Source organism: Colletotrichum fructicola, assembly GCF_000319635.2.
Source record: "Colletotrichum fructicola Nara gc5 chromosome Unknown KSG_Nara_v1_contig09, whole genome shotgun sequence".
In the NCBI taxonomy this organism is placed as follows: Eukaryota; Fungi; Ascomycota; class Sordariomycetes; order Glomerellales; family Glomerellaceae; genus Colletotrichum; species Colletotrichum fructicola.
Genome location: NW_027094059.1, coordinates 3,163,476 through 3,184,520, shown reverse-complemented (window position 1 = coordinate 3,184,520; position 21,045 = coordinate 3,163,476). Strand labels below are relative to the sequence as shown.

Genomic DNA, 21,045 nt, shown 5'->3' with positions numbered 1-21,045 from the left:
TTGCATGTGAGCTTTTGCATCACTTACTGAGCTTTACCCCCTCTTCCAAAGACAATTTAGACACAACCATCATCCAGACCCTCCCCCCCTCCGTTGGGGACGATCTCTTGGCACTCAACGTTTCAACTTGCGTTGAAAACTCTCTACGTCTATGCTATTACATTACGCACGATGAGCTCCGGGCTTTTGAAGGATGGAAAGGAGCTTTGGTCCAAGGCGACCTCCGGTGTTGTAGAACAACTCGTTCGCGAGCGCGACAAAGCGTTTGTCAGAACGAGCGGCACCATCCCCAAACGAGATGACATATTCGATGACATTGCGAGAGCTTCAGCCTCTGGAATTGGCTTCTTTTCGGAAGCCGCACATTATCGACGAGATCGCAAACGCCCAGAGGCCTCACGAGAAAACTCGAGGTCCCCAGAACTAGGACAAGAGTCCCACTACGAACGTGTGCATGCAGCCATTTGGGATCTTGACGAGGTCGAAGTCGGTTCTGGGACACAACTTAAGCTCAATACTGGCAACACCAAAGACGGGGGCTCCAAGCCTGTGAAAGAGTCGACCGACCTAGCTACTGCGTTTCTCGACAGACATCCTCTCAAATCTGATGACGGCATTGACACCAAAAGCGGAATCACGATGCCGGTTGTCTTGCCCCAAAGACGACCGAAGACAAGAGTTCGGGGGTTTGTAAGAGCCTATGCTCCGGTTCTTGCTGCCGCGGGTATCGACGAGGAAGCATTCTTGGACTTCATCGACACCCTCAACAAGTCCTTGGTACCGAATCCATACCTTTATGCCATCAACCTCGCTGGGCTTGCCGACATCATTGCACCGGATCCTGCTCTGACAGCCTTTGGGATCTTGCTGGGTATCGCAGTAGAAGGCGTCATGGAAGGTCAAAGTCGCTTCAAGTCTAACAAGTTCCTAGACCAGATGAACGCGGACTTCTTTAGGCCGCGGGGTCTCGTGTGTTTTGTTGCAACTTGGAGACCTGACGACATTTCCGGGAAGGTGCCTGTCAACTTCGAATGCAAGACAGCCGGTGAAAGTCCTTCCGTTGAATTCTCAAAAGGCGACAAAGTGTCTCCTGAGGCAAGCTCATCTGAGAATGAGAAGTTGGGCCGCATTAAGAAACTACTAGGAGAGCGGTTGAGATCCCATGACCACATCCTCGATTGGTCCGAACCAGCACCCCTTCTGTTCCCCGCAGCTACCGAACTTGTACTGGCACAAGGCAGAGATGTACAAAAGAAGAAGAATGGTCTTGATCGGGCGGAGATTTGGCTTGACGATTACATGGATAAGAGAGCTCAAGTCGAATGGATCAACGAGAATCCAGAACTCTCGGCAGCAAAGGCCCTACCTAAAGCTGAATTCAAATCAAGGTACGCTGATCCGACTCACCCAGCCGCCAGTGGAGACTTTGTCGCCCTGGTCACTGGAGGGCGATGGCAGTACAAGCGAAAACAGACCGTTTCTGAGGAAAGTGTCGAGTTGGATGCAGCACAAAACAAAAACAAGACCGATGTTGAAAACCAGATTGAGATTGCAGACGCAGAGAACGGACCGTCGAAGGGCACAACGGAATCGGGGGCACATTTTCAACCACAGTTAAAACAAGAGCAGCATGATGTTGACGAGTCAAAAGAATCAACGGAGAACAATGAGATCATCTTTATTGGGCCGCTCACACTGAAGGACATGCAGAAAGAAGAAAAGAAAAGGCGGAAAGAAACACAAAAAGCAGCTGAGATTGAAAAGAAGGGGCGAGAAGAACAAGCAAGGAAAAAGAAAAAGGAGGAGAAGAAGATCAGAGACGAGGAGAAGCGCACAAGAATAAAGAATGAGAAGGCTTTAGAAAAGGAAAAGAAGGTGGAAGAGAAACGGCTTAAGAAAGCCGCTGAAGAAGAGAAGATGGCTGGGCCAGCTGAAACTGTCGATGACATGATCAAGAGTCTATTCCAAAAGGTAAGTGCTACAGCATAACGATTGCGGAGTCCAATAACACATCACTAACATTTGTAGCAGGACGTTCTGTATCTTCTCATTGTCAATCTTCCATCGCAACAGAAGAACCACGACGCGGCTGTCGAAGACAATTCGGCCGTTTGAGTCGAGAAAGGATGCCTCGAAATAATCCCGCTGTGTTCACCATCATTGCGTCGAGCAAACACAATCATGTAGTGATGTTTAATTGCATGGAAAGGCTTATCACTAGACTTCAGAATATAGAATTACCCCAGGCATCTCTTTTGCGTATTGAGACCACGTCCAAGCCACGCCAGGCCAGTAGTTAAACCACGCCGACATCTTCTGGGGGCTTTCCGGGACAAACAAGGTATCGTCCTCTTGTCGCTTCTCTTCAATAGTCGTCGGCAAGGCCCATGCCAGAAAATGGCTTCTCCTTGGCCCAGGAGGAAGCACCCTGGTTTGGTCAGCATAATCTTGATGTCAAGGCACAAAGATAAGATACTCACATTGCATTGCCCAGAATCCCATGGCAAATGCAAGGGTCCTTGCGTAACAAGCCCGTATTCCATACTGCCTGTTGTCCGCGTTCAATGGCTTCATCCATGATGCCGTGCATATCCGGGAACAGGCGGCGGATGTGCAATAGAGAGTCGACAAACCCCGGAGCACCATGACAAAATTGAACAAGACCTTCGTATCGAATATCATCGTCATCTTTGGTGGTCCAGTTGCCATCTTCCCGCTGGAGACTTAGCAGTCGTCTCAGAGATTTTTTGATCATCGAGTTGCTAGCAAGTTTCGGGTCTGTCAACAGGAGCTGGGTCAAAATGCCGATGTCTCCGTGCACGGCGCCGACGTAGCGCTTGCCCCGAAAGACCCACGCGGGCCCAGCGCCGAGAGTCTTCTCCACAATCCGGGCTTTGACGAGAGTCAGGGAGGATGCGACTTCAGGTCTCTGGTTCAAGGTCAGTTGAAAGCACTCAGCGTGTGCGGAACTTACTTACCCATGATTCAACCGCGCGGATCATGTACAGTAGTCCAACGTAACCAAATAGTAGCTCGAAGGGATGATCTTCAGCAACTAGTCGGTCAAGCTCACTGCAAAATGCGGGAGCATTGGCCTCGTCCATCATTGTCTGAACAGCCAAGAGTGCAACGCTCTCGCAAGCTAGACCGCAAGGGGCGGAGTTCGCTCCGGGACGCTTCGCTGATGCATAGAGACTTGCCCAGTGGCTGAGCAACTGATCTTGTACTTGCATCGACGGATATTGGGCGCTAAGCTTCAGCAGCAAAAAGGCGAGAGATGTAGGGCCCCGAAAAAGACCACGACATTGGTCGTTTGAGTATTCAGCCAGTGGCGGCGTGTCGACGAGGACATGCGTTAGCGCTTCATGAATGAGAGCTTCTGGATCACCCGAGAACGTGAGATACTCCCCTTCCCCGACGTTGTTCGGGATGAACCGAGATTCAGGTGGGATAGGAACAGCCATATTGGTTGCCCAGATCTTCCAGGCATAGAGTCGTCGTGACTGATGCTTTGCTGGTTTGATGCCCTGCGCTGACGAGTTGGTGTTCAGATGCGGGGCAAACGTAGCAATCTTATCTGAACTTCCATCTTTGGCTGGCGTGTCTGACGATGGGATTATTCATCATGATGCACTGGCCGGTAGGTACTTAAGCGCTAGTATTTCCACCACAACCTGGCTGATCTACCATTCCTCAGTGTAACGAGATCTCTACACTCCGTTGACCCAACAAAAGAACAAGACACACTTTTTGAAGTGGCCTCACCACGTCTTTCTTAGGTTTTATCCACTGTAGGGGCCCTAGGCTGCGTGATGAATGCGACTCGAGGGTGCGGCCATGAAATCGGCATACTTCCGTTCAGGCCCCGGATAGCGTACCCGCAACGTGGGTAAGGCCTTTAGTGAAAATAATAAGTGACCTCACACTACAGCGCCGTGCGCCTGTCTCGTAAATGGAATCTTGAGTCCAGGCCTTTTCTTTTGATATTATGGTAGTTTAAGATTGCCCTAAGGTCTATCCACGAGACTGCGTAACGCAGGATTCTTATAAACCATTATCGCATCCATGAATTTTCTAAGCTGGTTTAACTGTTTTAAATGTCGTCCAAGTGAAGCGTTCATACGTTACACTCACATGTATGGAGCTGCAGGCATTCACCTGGCCAGTTCGTCCGTATCTGGTTTCTTGGCGTCAAGAAATACGATCCCAGTTTCAACCCCCTTTTCCATCTGAATTGGTCTCTCCCTTGGTTGCATTCGAGATCCAGTCAATCGGTCCCAGAGCCTCGAAAACTCCACCAATTGTTGCATGTTTTCTTTTCATTTTGCGGTTCCGCCAGGGGCTTTGGTGGGTTTCTTGGTTGTTTACAGCGCAAGCTGTGGTGCCGCAAGTTAATTGTATCAGGGGCTCAATTGGCGGCACTTGCCCTGCCATTTGTGGAGAAATCACCGGGAATAGAGGGTGCCACGCGTATGCGATGAATTAAACAACGGCGGAGGAACAGTTCCTGTCGATCCATCTGCCGCCTTTAATCTCTACCCGCGAAACACGTCCCAATCGGGCGCTAGGAGGTTTTTACATCTGATTCTTTAAAACTGCCTCTTTTTCTGCCCAGCGACGGGAAACCGGCACTCTGCTTTTACGCAATCGTCATTCATCGGCACGTTTTCCGAAACCCAAAAGTCTTGCAACATGTTGTTCACTCAAGCTGTCATTGCAGCTCTGGTCACCGGCGTCTGGGGCCACGGCGTCGTCCAGACCCCGGAGCCTCGCACGGTAAGCCCCGGATCCGATCGCCGTATCATACCGGCTCCGAACTGACTTTTGATCGACAGACCGGAACGAAGCAGGAGGAGCTCTGCGGTACTGCAGTCACCAACAAGCTCGACAGCGATCTTGCCGGACCCATCGAGAACGCCATGGCAGTTGCCGACGCCGACTACAAGTGCAATGCCTTCATGTGCCGTGGTTACCAATGGGAGGATAACGTGGACCTCCTCATGAACGTCACTGCTGGACAGGTCATTCCCTTCCACATCGACCTTGTCGCCGGCCACAGACCAGGCCACGCCGTACGTATTCGCACAGTGGTTGATGTTTGATGGCATGCTAATCCTGTTTAGAACATCTCCGTCATTGACCTCGCGACGAACACCGCCATCGGCGAGCCTCTTATCACCTGGGACGACTGGCCGACCGAGAACCCCGACCCCCTTGCTGACAGTAAGTCGGATCAATCCTCACGGGCAGTGACGTAGTGTACTAATTGAGGATGTAGCCGATTTCAACGTCACCATCCCCGATACCCTGGCCGACTCCTGCAACGTTGGTGGCAAGTGCGCTATCCAGTGGTTCTGGTACGCCGAGACCAATAAGCAGACCTACGAAAGCTGCATCGACATCGCCATCGTGGCGTAAGTTGAGGACGTGCAGTACAGAGGCTGGGCCTCATCAATTTGACATCTTCACCCGGTACATATTACCCAACTGTTGAGTACATATTTTAGAAAAGCACATAGCACCTGTGTATATCAAGTCAACTTTCATGCTTGAGAGTCTCTATTGACATGCACCATTCATACCACCTATCCCATTGTGCAAATGTGCCACAACTTGCACTGTACATCACCAAATCGGAATCGCAACATCCCGCGGCCTCGTCACGTAGCATTCCGCGTAAAACCATCCATCTTCTTCTAGCCCCTTTGTATCCAAGCCTCTTGCTCTCACGTCAGCGACAGCAGCACTCTGTTCCTCCCTTGTTGTGAATCTTCTCTGACGGAACAGGCGTCTGGGAATCTTTTCGGTGAAAAGTCCATGTTTCTCCTCCAAGACGTCCGCAATCTCATCAAACGAGAAGACTCTGAGCACGAACGTTACCATCCACAACTTTGACGAATCTCCCACCGCGTCAGCAATGCGCGAGAAGGTGTTTGCGCCAACATAGCCCACTCCCCCAGTGCAAACTACCACCTCAACGTCTTTTAATTCCTTGCGCAGTGAGAGCGATGGGTCAGATGTCTCGAGATTCTCTGCCCATCCATCTTTCAGCAGGCCGGTCTTCACCGCGTAGGCAATCGCTTCAGGAGCGATGTCGAGACCTAGGATTTCGACCTCCGGATGGATGAGCTTGGACGCGAAGAACCGTTTGTCGGAGATGATCTGGTCCCGACCTGACTGTTTGGGAGAAGATGCGAGATGGGCTGATAGTGCATCGAGTGTGAGATCGTAGCGGAGCAGGGCGGCGTTAATTCCGTACGAGCAGCATACATCGAGTACCTTACGAGACTTGAGATCTCCGTCACCTTTCGAAGGCGAAGAGAGTTCGAGGATTCGCTCCACAAACGGAAGTGCATGTTGTGGGATTTGGTATCGAAGTGGAGTGAGAGCCTTGAAGTATGCTCGTGGGTCTGGCTGGTTATAGATCAAGTTGAAGTCGGCTTTGCGGGTGTTGGTGAACTGGTCAGGTCGCTCTTCGATCGTCATTTTTGGCAGTGAATGGGTCCTCTTTAGCTAGAACAGCAAAAGAGCTACGAGCAATTGAAAGGTTCTGGGTGCCAATGAAGCTTAATGAAACAGGCGTCTCGGGGCTTGATTGATAATCATTTGCGAGGACCCATGGGTGTCTTTTAAACACTCATAATATGCGGAATGGTTGCTCCAACATCATTGATTGCAGGGTCTGTCCAATTTCCAAGACCGAATAGAAGTTCCCCTCTCGCGTTTTCACATGCATTGAATCGAATTCATGTAAGACCAGCTTGATCTGACTGACGTATGCTTCAGCCCATATTCAACCCCCGGCCCCTCGCTTCCCGAGTTACATCCCGCATGGCTGCGGCGCGGGCCGTGAGACCCCCCTCCCCGCTCCGAGATCAGGTTATGACCGTTCCGGGCGCCCTACCTATAGGCAACAATATGTACGACATATGCGCGCATGTTCGCGAAGTGGATACCTCGTTGCTGAAGCGATGCATGTTTGAGCTCTAAGCAGGCGAATCATTGCTCCATTGCGTAGATCGCTGAAGTAGCGTCATGCATCACAAACCATTCTCAGGAGATGCGCGATTTTGGAGGTCGATTTGTGCATCGTGTCGTTCCCAGATCCAATGCGGAGTGACACGTTCGCAGACGCTACATAGAGGTGACACATGGCTATCCACGGATTGGTCGGCTGGGATTCCACGGACGAGGACAATGTCACTGACAATTCTGATAGCTTGCCTACGGGTATGGCTACACATGGAATAATCGGATAGACTATTTGCATTATGCTATTACCAGATCATACTATGTATCCGCGATTACTTCCTCCTGCATCCCACATCATCCTGCGTTAATCTAGTACTGCCCCAGGACCTGGATCTGCGGGGTCTTAAAGACATCCCAGTTGTCCGCATGCGTAGGGTTTCCGAAAGGCCGGAGCGCCGCAAAGCGGATGGTGTAGTTGCCAGGAGCAATCTGGGTACCGTTGCCCAGCTTGCCGAACCACCAGTGCTCGTGGTAGCTCGTAGCCGTGTTGCGGTAGATGTCAGTGATGGGGTAGGTGAACGTCTCGTCGGGGTCGTACTGCTCCGGGTCGAAGACCTCAACCTCGCCAGAGCCAACCCAGGAAGCTGCGGATCCGATGTAGCCGTTCTGTCCGACGACGGGAGGGTAAGTCCACTGGCGCTCAGTCCAGCCTGCCTCGTAGATGTCCCAACGGACCTGGCGGGATCCCCAGAGGAGCTTCTGGAAGATCTTAGGGAAGTCCTGGGCGCCGGTGCTGAGGTCGAAGGTGTACGAAGACTTCTCGCTGATGTCGATCTCCTCAGTCGTGGAGACGGAGATGGGCCATCCTGCCTCGTGGACACCGCCGAGGGTGTTGCGAAGATCAGCTCCAACGCCGGCGTAGGGAACAGACACTAGCTCGCCGTTGCTGCCTTGGATGAGGACCTTGCCTCCGTACAGAGGCAGGCCAGTGGTGTTCCAGCCGAGGTTGTCTGGGTTGTTGAAGTTGACAGAGACGGTCTTGGTCTCGCCGGCCTTCAGGGTGAAGTCACGGGGCAGGCTGATGTCGGGAGTGTATGTCTTGGGGGAGAGTTGGGCGAAAGTCTTCACGCGCTTGGTTCCGGGAAGACCGCCAGAAGCGGGAATCCAGGCGAGGGCATCTACACCGGCGTTAGGCTGGACGGAGAACTTGTAAGTAATGTCCGAGTCGCCGTTGTTGGTGACGGTAACATCGTGGTAACGGCTGAAGTAGCGGGTATCGTTGAGCTGGATCTTCTCGAACTCAAGCTGGGTATCGTAGTGGAGGACCTTCCAGGCGTCGATCATGCCGTTGCCGACCTGGGCCGGGGGAGCAGTGTATCCGTAGTCGGTAGCGGTACCGTCAGACCAGGGCAGAGCATAGCCACTGGAGATGATGCGGCGGGAGAGGGCGCGAGCAAAACCCTTACCCTGAACGCTGCGGCCGCCGTGTTGGCTGATGTAGAGGGCGGCGACTCCAGCAACGTAAGGACAAGCCATCGATGTACCGCTAAGAATAGCGTAGCTGCCGTCGAGGTAGGTGGAGAAGATGTTACCTCCGGGAGCGGCGACGTCAGGCTTCAGCTGGTTGTCCCAGAGAAGACCCCAGCTGGTGAAGGTGTTAGGACGGTTACCGGCAGGGTAGTCCAGGGCAACAGGGGCTTCGGGGTTATTAGAAAAGTCAGCAGTGACGTTGGTTCCGGCCTTGATAGCCTCGATAATAGAGACTCCAGAATCGGCACTGATCAGGGCAATCTCAGAGTCGGTGTTGCTAGTACCAGGTGTAGTCATGGGGGAGGCGTTGTTGTAGATCAGAATGTACTTGGCACCAAGAGCGGCCAGGTTCTCTTGCTTAGTCTGGAACGTGCATGTTCCTCTGCGGACCAAGGGGATCTTGCCCGTCAAGTCAGGGCTTCCCTCAGGATAGGGCTCGCAGCCGTCAGCGGGGTCCTCGGTGTTTGTGTTGAGAGCAACGATGGGCCAGTCGGTGATGGTGCTGGGGAAGTAGCTCTCAGCTGGGAGGTAGCCGATGCGGCGAGTGTCGGAGTCGCCGAAAGTGGCCTCGAAGGGGATCGCCGGGAAGACCTCAGTGTCGATGGAGGCGACGGCGACAACGTTCTTGCCGGAGGAGCCAGAGCTGCCATAGAAAGGACCGGCGGATCCGCTGTTGCCGGCAGAGATAGTGACTACCACACCTTCATCAACGAGACGGGAAGCAACCTCGGCCCAAGCGTTGTTAGACCATCCGTTGGTACCGCCGATACTGGCGGTGATGATATCAACCCCGTCGTCGTAGGCAGCGAGGAAAGATTCAATCAGAGTGGCAGAATCCGTAGAGGCTGCATTGGAGAAGACCTTGTACGCGTGAAGCGTCGCTTCGGGGGCAACACCAGACCAGCTATAGCCAGTTAGTTCAGCTGACATCAGGTAGTACGACGAAGCCCTTACAGATCATTCTTGCCGGCGATGATACCAGCAACGTGAGTTCCGTGACCACGAGTATCCTTGGGATCTTCATCGGGAGCCTTGGGTCCGCTCTGTGGATACAGACCGTCACCGACGAAGTCATAACCGGCTGCGACCTTGAAACCAGGACCAAAGCCCCCACCGAGCGCGGGGTGGTCATAGTAAATACCTGTGTCGACGACACCAACTTTGACGCCTTTGCCGAAGATACCCTGGGCATGAAGCTTGGTCACGCCAGTGGCGTTATGCGTAGTATAAGCCGGCGCCTCTTCAACGGCGACAGCCTGGGGCTCTACAGGTCCAAGCTTGACCTGCTCGTTAGGCCAGACGTTCAGGATGTCAGGGAGTTCAACCAGAGTGTCGAGCGTGTAAGTCTCAGTCTCGATGCTGGCGCCGGAGAACACATCGCTGGCAAACTCCTTGACGACCGTGATGCCGTCGGTAGAAGCGACGTTCTGGCGACGACGACGCGCACTGGATCCCTTCAAGACGGTGAGTGTCAGCTGGGGACTACAACCTAGGGCGGCAGCCCTCGCAGCGGGCACTCACTGGAGCATATTCAATGATGAAGCTTTTGGCTACATAAGCAATCGCCTCACTGTCGGCACCGGCTTCCTGGCGAGGAACAAGTGCCGCAGCGCCACCGAGGTGGAGTGCGAGGACGAAAGCTGAGACGGTGACCGAGATGCGCATCTTGCCGGCTTTCTGACAGACGATGGAGATTCGCGGGGCGCAAAGCTACCGGAATAGAGCTCAATTACAAGCATCGCGAGGAGCCTGGGTAGTTAAGTAGCCACCCTCATGCTCTCTCGGAGAGCTGAGCAGACTGCGCGTATGGAGCCCCTCTGGGCAAAAGACGACAATGGCCCCATGTGAGCGACTCGGCATGCAAGAAGCCAGGGTTGAGATGAGGCCGAGGAAGCTACCTAGCTCATCTCCCCGGCCAAAGACGTGATGCTGGGGATCCGACATCATGTCGATTGGATAGAGCCATTGGTGGCAAGCAGCTAGCTACCCTTCGAGCGTTCGTACATAGTCGCATGGCGGGGAGAGTGCAGAGTTGCAAGGCGTCGCTCGGCGATGCAAGCCAAGACAGAGAATGGCCAGGTGGGAAGCGACAGAGGTGCAGGCTTGGCGTTCTAATAAGGTGCGGTTATCTTGAGCAAGCAGAAAGCAATTTCCGCTTGGGACCCCTCTTCTCATGGATATAGCTGCCGTCGCGGAGGAAGCATGCCGATGAAGGTTGGGTCATCGATGATGAGCTGCCAAGGGTATCACGAGCTTCCTTGTTGGGACGAGGCGGATGGGACGGCGCAGCCCGGGCGGGGGCCAATAGTTCGAGTCCGGATTGCGTGCGGCCTTCCGACCTACCATCTTGAGCCTGTGTGGGGGGTCCGGTGTTGGTGCTAGGTGCGTCCCGCAAGGTGGTATCAACAGTCTGGGGGTGGGATGCCCATGGCCGTTCTCTACCACTCTGCTCCTGCGCGTTCCAGGCACAAGAGCGCGAGTCGGTGGTGCAAGGTCGCTCGAGTGTTACATTCGGCGGTGCTTGGACACATGGCGGTGGACAGAGGAGATGTTACTGACTGGGTTGTACAGGATGATTATCAAAGACGTTATCGGAGCTCGTCATGATGTCGAGACTCCAGGATTCAATGAGGGGGGAACCGTTGTGGCCGTCAGTGACTTTCGGTTTGTAGACCGTAGCTAAGATAACATGAAAAATGCCGCAATGCACCAGACTTGCCTCCGATCGGCTATCCGGGCCTCTCGCGGCAAGCTTGTCACGAAGGAAGACACCTCCGGAGAACACAGCGTCTGGTTCGCTTGTACGATTGTCAACAGAGAACCAAAGGTCCGAATGAACATGGCGTGGGAATGTGGGAAGCGACGGGAAGCAGTGGGCTAGTGCCACGCGCAATTGAGATAAGCTGGTGGCCTGTGTTAAGCCTGTCTTTAGTTGCTAACCATATCTGGCAGCTTAAATGCTCATCTCCACCCACAACCTACCTTGAAGGCATTGAGGATTGTGTCAGTGGACATCACTTTTCGGTTCAGACAAGAAGATGATGCCCCCGTGCTTTGACCTCCAGAATGGATGTAGACAGGTCACTGAGGTTGTTCTGGACATAATTGGACGCTGAACTGCTGAGTTCAGGTTGAGATGTCCATCGCTCACGGACACATGGCCAGCGATGATGCCCCCTGTATATACAGTCAATCCCTGTATTCATCCACTGAACCGGGCCGCCCGATCACGAACTCCAAGCCGTGATCTATGACCGATATGTGCTCTAGCACAGGTGAAAGAAATTAGCCAAGTACCAGAAGTACGTAGAACAGAGGGACAGATCACAGTTGAAAGACTCGCTGCCGGCATAGCATTCTACATTGATAACTATGCTGCTGCCAGCTCTCCCCACTGCGGACCTTGCTAGTCAAACCCACCAAACACGCCCAGCTGGGCACGCCTTACGCCCCAGTAAAACATGAAAGAGCGCCATCAAAGTCCAGGTCAGGCACCCGATCGCCTCATCCTATGACCCACTGACGGCATATGAAGCCAGACAAACCGGGGTTGCGAGACTGACCAGAGCTGGGCCGGTGTACCTGAGTCAATGAATACGCTGACCACATGCATCCGGCTACATCTCGTTTGGAAGGTGTCGCTTTCCGATGAAGTAAGAGAAAGTCACCTGAAGATGGCATTGCTTTCCGACCGATTGGTTTTCGACCGTATTAGGTAGGTAGATCTGTACATCTTCTAGGCTTTCTCTTGTATGTATCTCCCCTGACAGAAGTGGGCTGCCACCTGCACGCCACCAGGAACGTGAGAGGGGTGCACTAGAGCGAGTCCTTCAGCTGATCTAGACCGAGGTCGGAAGCTGCAAGATACAGAGGCAAGTCCACGCTGAGATTCAGACACCACTGGTGGTCATGATGTTATTGATAGATAACCATATTGTGCTACCATACTCTATTCTGTATTCTGAAGAGGCATCCTTCTGTTGATACAAGACATTAGTTGAACAAATAGGCGCCGACTGCGGCCAATCCGGCGGCCAGAACAGTCGCAAGAAAACCCAAGCCCAGTCTACCGCCTTGTTCTTCCTTCGTAGCAGCTGCGGATGTGGTGTATCTCAAGTCATTCCACGAAACAAAAACGCTTCGAAGCCAGAACTTGTACTGCCAGTCCGGGAACATGATGGTGTTTCTGTTCGTCTTCGGGTCAATGAACCACGAGGTGCACCCAGTCCCCCACACAAGACCCTTAGCCTTGTCCTGAGTCTCGTTGATGTCCCGCATCTCGGCCTCGGGTGTAACCTCCATAACATCCGTGAGCTTGCCCATTGCAGGGAGCAAAGACCTACGGCTGTGTAAGGCTTTCAGGATCGGTCCTATCGCGCGCATGGCGAAGTTGATCTGACACTCAGTGGTGTAAATGACTGAGAGATGGCCGCTGAGGGTGTTTGGTCCCATCATGATGAAGAAATTGGGAAAGCCGGAGAGGCAAGTACCGAAGTAAGACGAGGGTGAGCCTTCACTGACTATCTCCCACTAACTATAATTTAGCCCATGGCGGTAGAAGTAGATATTGGTAGACTTACATGTTTATTGATGCTCACGCCGTCCTTGCCATAGATCTCCATCGGCGACAAGACCTTCTGCGTCTCAAATCCGGTCGCCAAAACAATGGCATCCGCAGAGATATGGCGGCCGGAAGAAGTTCTAACACCATCTTTGGTGATCTCAGTGATTGGGTCATCGTAGATCAGGTCGACATTCGCGCGGTGCAGACTGGCGAGATATCCCGTGTCATTGACCCTGCGTTTGCATCCAATCTCCGTCTTCGGAACCAGGAAGTCTCGATACTTCGCCGGAGAGTTGGCTCGAATGTAAGCAGCGGCTTCCTCAGACCAGCTTCTTCTGATCTCTGCGCCGGAGGCGGTGTCGAAGCCCTGGAAGCCCTTCTCCTTTTCCCAGTACAGCATCGCACGATATGCGCGCATTGCAAAAGGCACCCATTTCATAGTCCACTTAAACAAGTTAGAGTACTTTGGGTTCTGTCTCTCTGCCAGCCAGTGGGATTGGCGACTGAACTGAATGGCTTTCTTTGCAGCTTCATCGCCTTCGCTGATCGCAGGAACGACTTGCATGGCACTGCAGCCGTTTCCTTAGGACCATTAGCATGTGCTTATAGACGGCAGATGCACCATACCCACCAATCACTACAACATCTCTGCCTTTCCAGTCAAAGGAATGGTCCCATTCAGCGGTATGGAACATCCGTCCCTGAAAGTTAGATGCCCCGGAAATGTCACACTTCTTCGGGATTGACAACGCTCCAACTGCAGAGACTAGAACCTTACAGCGACGTTGTCTGATCTGGGATGATTCCAAGTCTCGTATGGTGACGATCCACGTGCCCGAGGGGCTGTCCCATTTGGCAGATTCCACAACTTGCCGGAAGCGGACGTGTTTCGGTATGTCATACTTGGCTGCCACATCTGTGAAATATCGATAAATCTCAGGCTGTAAGGCAAATTTCTGAGACCAGTTCGGGTTTAACTCGAAAGAGTATGAGTAAAAGTGAGATGGCACCTGTTTGTCCCATGAGTATGAACCCCGTTATAGGCCGAGGGTTGACTGACATCGCATCCACATCCTGGATATGAGTTCACCCACCACGTCCCAGCAACGCTGTCTGACTTCTCGATCAACTCAAAACTTCTTGTCTTGTGTTGCCGAATGAGCTGAATGGCTAGGCCAATGCCGGACATGCCAGCGCCAATGACGAGCACGTCAACGTCGTGTGTCATGATGAAGTCTAATCAAACCAAATGATCAAATTGTATTATCTTGAAGAAGTTTTATGTTCAACAATCTCAGGGGTCTGATTGAAGGTGAACTCGAACAGAATTTCTCTTGACACTCAGGGCGACAATGCAACAATACGGCAGCCCTATCATATAGAGGAGTTGCACGCACCGTATATATATCTGACCCGAATATCGCCATGCAAGTATAATTGAAAGAGATGACACTTGATTTACTGATCAATTTGTGCCTTTCTACTTCGGTGGTGAGGCTGTAGGTTGCCGTTCGTCCGGTCTTACCATTCAAATCCAAGGCAATTTTTCCGAGGGACTCACGGTCTGTAAGTGTCTCCTTTCATCAGTATCACGTAGTGATGAATAAGGAGAATGATATCATGATGAATTAGAACCGGGAATTCATTGGCAGCTCTGTAAGAAATCGATGGCGATGGTGCAGCGCTGTAAAGTGGGACTGGTTTCCAAGATCCCAGGAGAACCCCATGGGGTAACTTCGCAAGCCGACGGGATATCGAAAAAGTGAAATTTTTGCGAGTCTTCCCCTGGTGGAATCGATTATCAAGGCTTCGTGGTGTCGAAAAAGACTTATTCACCTGCCGAGACTCATGTTGAGATATGGAAGCTGGGAAAGCAGAATGCGATTTCATATCTGTCTATCTATTATTTAAATGCCCATCCGTGTCACCCAATCGTTTTGTCTATCCGTAAGATTATCAAAAGAGGTGCTTTAAAGGCCTCTTCTGTGTTCGTAACTTAATTTGCCGGCAATCTAGCTGCGATGGACGTGTCCCGCTGCCGCGGCCACACCCAGCCAGCTCTCCCGCTCTCGGTGAGGAGTGATGACACTAGAATTCTCCGATGTGTCCGTCGTCTGTTCATTAACATTTACACTCCACTGCGACTTCCCACCGGTCTTCTCTAGCTTTCGCTGGAGATAAGCAGCTTCGATGGCCTCGAGACTTTGATTCTTCGTCTCGGTCATCCAGATGGCGCAGAAGATTACGCTGAGCAGCGTGCAGCCTCCAAAGAAGAAGTAGGGACCGTAGGATGAAGCAGCCAGGAATGGCGGCGTGGTCAGTGCCACGACAAAGTTGGCAAGCCAGTTGGAACACTGCCCCAACGCCGCGCCGCTTGATCTTGTCTCACGAGGAAGGCTCTCGACTAAAAACGCCTTCATGCAGATCGCCCAAGTCATGTTGAAAACGATTGCGAACATGTAGATGGAAATGATGACGACCCATCTCCCAGCACCGCCGTCGGGATGGACCAAGTCCGCGGCGTACATCGATCCTATCAAGAACATGACGATGGTGATGCCGATACCTCCCACAAGAGTTGACGTACGTCGGCCCCATTTGTCGGCGAAGATGGTGGCCGGGATGGTTACCACCATGATCAGCAGGGCCGAGACTCCAGATGCGAGGAAGGTTGCTTCCTCTGAGGCCATGCCTGCTTGTCGAAACATGAGTGGGGCGTAGTACAACACTCCGTCAATCCCACTTGTTTGTTGGAAGATCAGCAAGAGACACCCAAAGGCAGTGCGGGAGCGGTACGGCCCAGAGAAAGCTTTGCGGAAGTCCTTGAATGTCTCTCGGATGTTTTGAAGCATGCTCAATTTGGGAGAGTGGGCAGTGACTTGACCCTTTTGCGCTAACATCTCTTGCTGCTCTTCCTGACTGATCCCGAGTTGCGAGACGACCAAGCGGGCCTTTTCGACACGGCCCTTTGCCATCAGCCACCTGGGAGATGGCGGCACGAGAAGAGTTGTCGCAGCAAAGCCAAAGCCAAGGATAGACTCGACAGCCAGGGGCACTCGCCATGAAGCGGATGACCCAGCAATGCGCCCTGTGCCATAGCACATGAAGTACCCCAAAGCAAGCCCGACTGTGAGCATGAACTGGGAAAATGCGACCCAGAATCCTCTCGTCTTCGCCGGGGTGATCTCGCAGACCTGGACGGCAACGGTGCTGACGAATAATCCTGTTCCCAAGCCCTTGATAGCTCGGCCAGCGATGAACATTGCCAGGTGTACAGCGCCACACTCGATGGCGGCTCCGACTCCAAATACGGCTGCGCCAGTAGAAATCATGGCAATTCGGCCGAGTTGGTCTGCCAGCATGCCGGCAAGCAGGGCACTGATCGTTCCGGTTATAAGAAGAGTCGAGACAATGGCTCCGTGTACGGTTGCCGAGAACTCGCCAAACGACTCGGTGAAGGTTGTCATTGCTGTGATTGGGCCGATGCTACCGGTATCAAGTCTAGCATTTATCAGTTGAAACCCTTCTCAATTATCAGGAAGGAAGCATACCCCCATAACATCATAACGGCCCCCGTGGCAATTGACGCTCTGACATAGAGCGCCGGCATCTTCGTGAATTGCATTCTCTTGGAGATTCGAGCTTTGAGTTATCAGATGAGAATTCTGCTATAACACAGACTGGCTACCGACAGCGCGGCCGTGGGTTGTGCCCGTCCATAATACTTTAAACATCTCTGGGGCCCGCATATTGAGCCGGTGGCTGCGTCTGGCTTTGCTCATAGATTTCTAATCGTGTCTCGATGAGGCATCGAGCCGACCGGTCTTCCCACAAGGAGAAAACCCGATAAGAGCCGCACATGACACGATGATTGGGTTTCTTAAGGTCATGCTTGTGAAAAGGTCTCTTTCACCGCAAACGTGCTTGTGACATGTAGTTGATAATGACTCGGCTCGATTGCCAGTTCTCAAGGTCCTCGTGCGCACACTTTTCACACAGCGCCAGACATCGTCGGATTTACCAGCTTTGGAATGGCCGGCAACTTTTCCAGCTGGCATCAGTTGCTGCATCGCTGCCAACTGCTGAGTAAGTTCGGCAAAGCTGCTGCTAGATTGAAAAGCGAATCCGAGATTGACACGGATCATATTGCGCCACTTGCGCTGCCGGATTAGGCAGAATAAGCGCTTCAATTTGAAAAGGGAAATTTGCCGGAAGCCTGACATGTCTGACTATTGCTGACTGTACCCAGGGACTGTCGCCTCTCCAAAAAGGAAATATTGCCGACCTCATGTTGCTTCATGTCCACCGGACTCTTGATACACTCGGAAACGTCTTTTTCGCTTCCATATCATACGATCGCCGTTGACCCATAAGGTACATTGTGAACTATCGTCACCCGCATGATTGAAGCCAACAACAATACGGACCTTGTAAGCACTTGTCCTGTTGGTTTACCCTAAGCGGCGAAGAATAAGTCGACCGGCTTCTCGCCAAACTGCAGGTGCAGCTAAAGGGACTATGCTAATGCAATTCACCAAGAAGCTAGTCTCCGCGCCCTTGGAAAGACTTGAAACACCCCGTGGATCACTTGAGAATTGGAATCCATTCGCTTACACTACTGTTGAGGTTCCAGGCCATCAACGCTCTGGAAGTTCCCTAAGTCCCCGCACTGACGTGTTCTTGTGTTCCACCGGAACGATTTCCTGCTTCTGTCCCGCATAACAACCCATACTCTCGTATCTGTTTCCCTCTCCACAAACTCTTCATGTCGGTGTCCGAACAACCAGCCGGACTTTGATTCACGGCCTCGAAAGTATCAGACTCTTGTCTCGCGCAAAATGCCGCGTTCGTTCCAACTCCAGTCTAGTGCGGGCAAGTTTTTCGACGTCTTCCAATAGGAGACATCCTGGCTTACGCCCCCTGTTTGGGGCTCTAAACAACATGCGGTCGCATCATGGATGGTGGGCCCTCACGTTGTCAACTGCTCAGCAAGCCAGCTTGCACTGACCTTGTGCAGCTTGACATGTCGGCAGCGAAAGCTGAAGTGCGACGAAGCTAAGCCTACGTGCGGACAGTGTACGAAATCTGATAGAGAATGCATCTTTTCACAAGACACGAAGTTCCGCCATTTCGACGTCCAGGGTCTGCTTGGGCAAGGACAAGAGAAGACATTAGCAGGGCGTGCTGTAACTGATGGACTGTTTGCCAAAGACCATGTTTGGATTGACATTCCCGGCGATCGTAAGTACACCCTGGCTTCAACTCTATAGTGGACGGAGAGGTTGCTGACTGACCCTCAGTCACGTTTGTGAACATCGCAAACCCATACGAAGATGACACGACGGCTTTCGAAGACGAATTGCTCTTGCGGCATGCTGGTGATGGACTTACTTATACTCGTTCCGACGATATCCCATCGGCCCGGTGGGATAGCACCTTACCGACGCCTCCCTCGCAAGATTCAGGAAGCCAGCTTGATCCAGACGCAGTGTCGCGGATAGATTGCGCTCAAGAGCTTCCCAGAGAAATCCAAAACACACCGGATATCTTGTTGAACGACAGTAACATCGAAACTTTCGAAACTGTATCTCCTCCTACAGAGAGGGGCCCTCGAAGCTCTGTTGTCTATACGCCACCGATACTCGAACCAGACGATGATGTTCCTGTGGATGAAGACATCAACGACCCAGAAACAAGTGTCCTTGGGCTCCAATTACTCAGACATTTCCGAGAAGGTCCAGGGCAATGGTACAGCGAATCTCTTGAGTAAAGATAGTTATGGACTAACTTGTGCGAATAGGATGGATCTCTTCGACACGAGTGCCCACTTCTCTTGCAAGATACCAATACGAGCAACTACACGGCCCCTACTCAAGTCAGCCATTTGTGCCCTAGCGGCGAAGCATCTATCACGAACTCAAAGCGACAACTGCGAGAAACAATCTACCCGCAGCGCCAGAGCGTCACTTAGCTCTCCGACTTCCTGGGCACCAGATTGGCAATACCACGCCGTCCGATACTACCACCAAGCGATCCGCTGCCTGAAGTATGCTATTGCTCTCGGTGGATACGATGATACCCGAGATATGGACGGTGGTCGACACACCGATACCTTCGCTGCGGTTGCCATTCTGTGCATGTACGAGCTGATGAATGCCCCGGGGAACGCATGGAAGGCGCATCTGACGGCTCTACCCCTGTATTCGGCGTCAGACAGTAACCTTACTGGCTGCTCACCAGTACCCATCCCACAGTCCCCAATCAAGGGGCCAATATTCTGGAGCTTGGCTAGGCAGGACTTTCTCTGCGCGTGTAAGTCCTTTTTGGAGGGTGTCTCTTCTTCGTGGAAAGGACCATAAAACTGATCGAATGATTGACAATAGTCATCAGCGAGACGCAAACTCGTCTGAACCTCGACCACGTTCGGCTCTGGCAGAACTTTGGCCTAGCAACAGACGAAAACAGCCTCCTCCTCCCCTTCAGCCCCTTTTGTACGGCCGATATCCGTGCCTCGACCGACGTAGACGAAGACTCGAAAAGTAACGAGCTCCTCTGGCTCCTCGGAAAGGTTGTAAACTTCATCACCTCGGGAGACGGCATCAAACCGGAAGACTACTCCAGACCAGCGGGCCAACGTATGTCTCTTGGGGTCACACAAGAGCTGCTGCTCCAGCGCTGGGAAAAGCTTGAGATGGAGCTGCAAAGATGGTACGAAAGCCTCCCGCCAACGTTTGCCCCGAGTGCCAGAACCAAGTACACGACGTCGACGGAGGGCGGAGAAAATGTCAAGGATATGGAGATGATATGGTACGACATACCCATGTGCGCAGCAACAATGCAGAGCTATCATATGGCCTGCATTTTGCTACTGGTTAATCGGCCGCAAGAGTCGACAGCGATCCGTTCGACAGTGTCAGCGCGTCTGAGGTCATACCGACTCATCCAAAGGGAGGTCCTCCGACACGGCAAGGAGATATGCGGGATCAGCCTTTCAGATCCCCCAGATGCTGTCCGTATCCACTCCGTGCAGCCACTATTTGTTGCGGGGCAGTCATTCCACGAACGACCGGAGCAGGAATTGGTCCTCAAGCTGCTCTCTGACATCGAAACGGAGCTGGGATGGGCCACAAACTATCAGGTCAGGAAGTTGATTGATGAATGGAAGGTGAATGAGAACGATTGTTGGGAACCCTTGATACGTAATGGAGTTCTCTGTTAGAACGACATCATGATAGAGCTTGTTGTTACCTATTTCAATAGACGTCTGCCTTTTTAGCGTAGCCTCTGTCATCAAATATGGTCGCTGAGGCGCCAGATGACGCAGTAGACTTTTGTGGCCTGCTCCAAAAGAAATCAGCTTTGGGGCACCAAGGCCTTGAGGAGTGACGGTCCTCATCGGAGGGATTATAAACAAGCAAGCTGTCCAAAGCGGCGAGCTTTGGTGATGGTCAGAAAACAGTAAATCATTACATGTTCTCGCGAATGTCGATAAGTCCCATGGTCGTATTGCGGGTATTCTGCAGGTGATTGTGCAGCATGTAGCTACCACTTGAGGAGGCCCCCGCCGATCATTCTTGTAGTCTAGCCTCCCGACTACGAGGATAGACCTGGACTCACTGTCTATAAATGGAACCGAAAAGGTTCTCAGTGCGGGTGGATAGGTGGAGACTATCCATCATTAACGAGAAGATCATGTTCCTTGGCTAGAGTCTCCGTGCGCAATTCTGAGCTTGACGCGAAATGTTAAGAACGCATTCTGCTATCCTAGGACAGCAAAGCTTACTGGTAACATACATTCAGGCCTTGGACTCCGGCGTGTTTATAAGCAATCGGTGGCGTTCGCCGTTTGGCCTCAGATTTCTTATGACTACGTCCTTCTCAACGTTCTTGGTATTCTTGCTCGGGCCTTGGCTAGTAATTGTGTGATGCTGACAGCTTTTCATCGGCGCAGTTCTGGCAATCCGGCGCAGGAGACGAAG

At 52.4% G+C, this 21,045-nt stretch overlaps 8 protein-coding genes across 8 annotated transcripts; 3 read left to right on the top strand and 5 right to left on the bottom strand.

Moving 5' to 3' along the window:
* Nucleotides 1-171: 171 nt before the first annotated feature.
* CGGC5_v015209 (uncharacterized protein) lies at nucleotides 172-2,115 on the top strand (the record flags this gene model as incomplete). Its single annotated transcript, XM_032026277.1, has 2 exons — nucleotides 172-1,971; nucleotides 2,032-2,115. The coding sequence occupies 2 exons, from the start codon at nucleotides 172-174 to the stop codon at nucleotides 2,113-2,115; spliced, it is 1,884 nt and encodes a 627-aa protein (XP_031877242.1).
* Nucleotides 2,116-2,217: 102 nt separating this feature from the next.
* Nucleotides 2,218-3,464, bottom strand: GCL2 (LanC-like protein GCL2; the record flags this gene model as incomplete). The annotated part of the gene is made up of 3 exons (XM_032026276.1): nucleotides 2,218-2,428; nucleotides 2,481-2,929; nucleotides 2,979-3,464. 3 exons carry the CDS (start codon nucleotides 3,462-3,464, stop codon nucleotides 2,218-2,220), a joined length of 1,146 nt encoding a protein of 381 aa, XP_031877241.1.
* Nucleotides 3,465-4,692: 1,228 nt separating this feature from the next.
* CGGC5_v015207 (uncharacterized protein) lies at nucleotides 4,693-5,418 on the top strand (the record flags this gene model as incomplete). The annotated part of the gene is made up of 4 exons (XM_032026275.1): nucleotides 4,693-4,776; nucleotides 4,836-5,072; nucleotides 5,124-5,223; nucleotides 5,279-5,418. The coding sequence occupies 4 exons, from the start codon at nucleotides 4,693-4,695 to the stop codon at nucleotides 5,416-5,418; spliced, it is 561 nt and encodes a 186-aa protein (XP_031877261.1).
* Nucleotides 5,419-5,625: 207 nt separating this feature from the next.
* Nucleotides 5,626-6,486, bottom strand: CGGC5_v015206 (uncharacterized protein; the record flags this gene model as incomplete). The annotated part of the gene is made up of 1 exon (XM_032026274.1): nucleotides 5,626-6,486. The coding sequence occupies one exon, from the start codon at nucleotides 6,484-6,486 to the stop codon at nucleotides 5,626-5,628; it is 861 nt and encodes a 286-aa protein (XP_031877240.1).
* An 855-nt stretch (nucleotides 6,487-7,341) lies between these two features.
* vpr-5 (Minor extracellular protease vpr) lies at nucleotides 7,342-10,167 on the bottom strand (the record flags this gene model as incomplete). The annotated part of the gene is made up of 3 exons (XM_032026273.1): nucleotides 7,342-9,406; nucleotides 9,457-9,956; nucleotides 10,024-10,167. 3 exons carry the CDS (start codon nucleotides 10,165-10,167, stop codon nucleotides 7,342-7,344), a joined length of 2,709 nt encoding a protein of 902 aa, XP_031877260.1.
* Nucleotides 10,168-12,495: 2,328 nt separating this feature from the next.
* CGGC5_v015204 (Baeyer-Villiger monooxygenase) lies at nucleotides 12,496-13,631 on the bottom strand (the record flags this gene model as incomplete). Its single annotated transcript, XM_032026271.2, has 2 exons — nucleotides 12,496-13,032; nucleotides 13,083-13,631. 2 exons carry the CDS (start codon nucleotides 13,629-13,631, stop codon nucleotides 12,496-12,498), a joined length of 1,086 nt encoding a protein of 361 aa, XP_031877300.2.
* Nucleotides 13,632-15,078: 1,447 nt separating this feature from the next.
* HGT1-3 (High-affinity glucose transporter) lies at nucleotides 15,079-16,786 on the bottom strand (the record flags this gene model as incomplete). Its single annotated transcript, XM_032026270.1, has 3 exons — nucleotides 15,079-16,567; nucleotides 16,618-16,708; nucleotides 16,759-16,786. The coding sequence occupies 3 exons, from the start codon at nucleotides 16,784-16,786 to the stop codon at nucleotides 15,079-15,081; spliced, it is 1,608 nt and encodes a 535-aa protein (XP_031877259.1).
* A 1,221-nt stretch (nucleotides 16,787-18,007) lies between these two features.
* Nucleotides 18,008-20,285, top strand: AMTR1-1 (Transcription activator AMTR1; the record flags this gene model as incomplete). The annotated part of the gene is made up of 5 exons (XM_032026269.1): nucleotides 18,008-18,027; nucleotides 18,084-18,307; nucleotides 18,367-18,814; nucleotides 18,867-19,378; nucleotides 19,450-20,285. The coding sequence occupies 5 exons, from the start codon at nucleotides 18,008-18,010 to the stop codon at nucleotides 20,283-20,285; spliced, it is 2,040 nt and encodes a 679-aa protein (XP_031877266.1).
* Nucleotides 20,286-21,045: the final 760 nt, after the last annotated feature.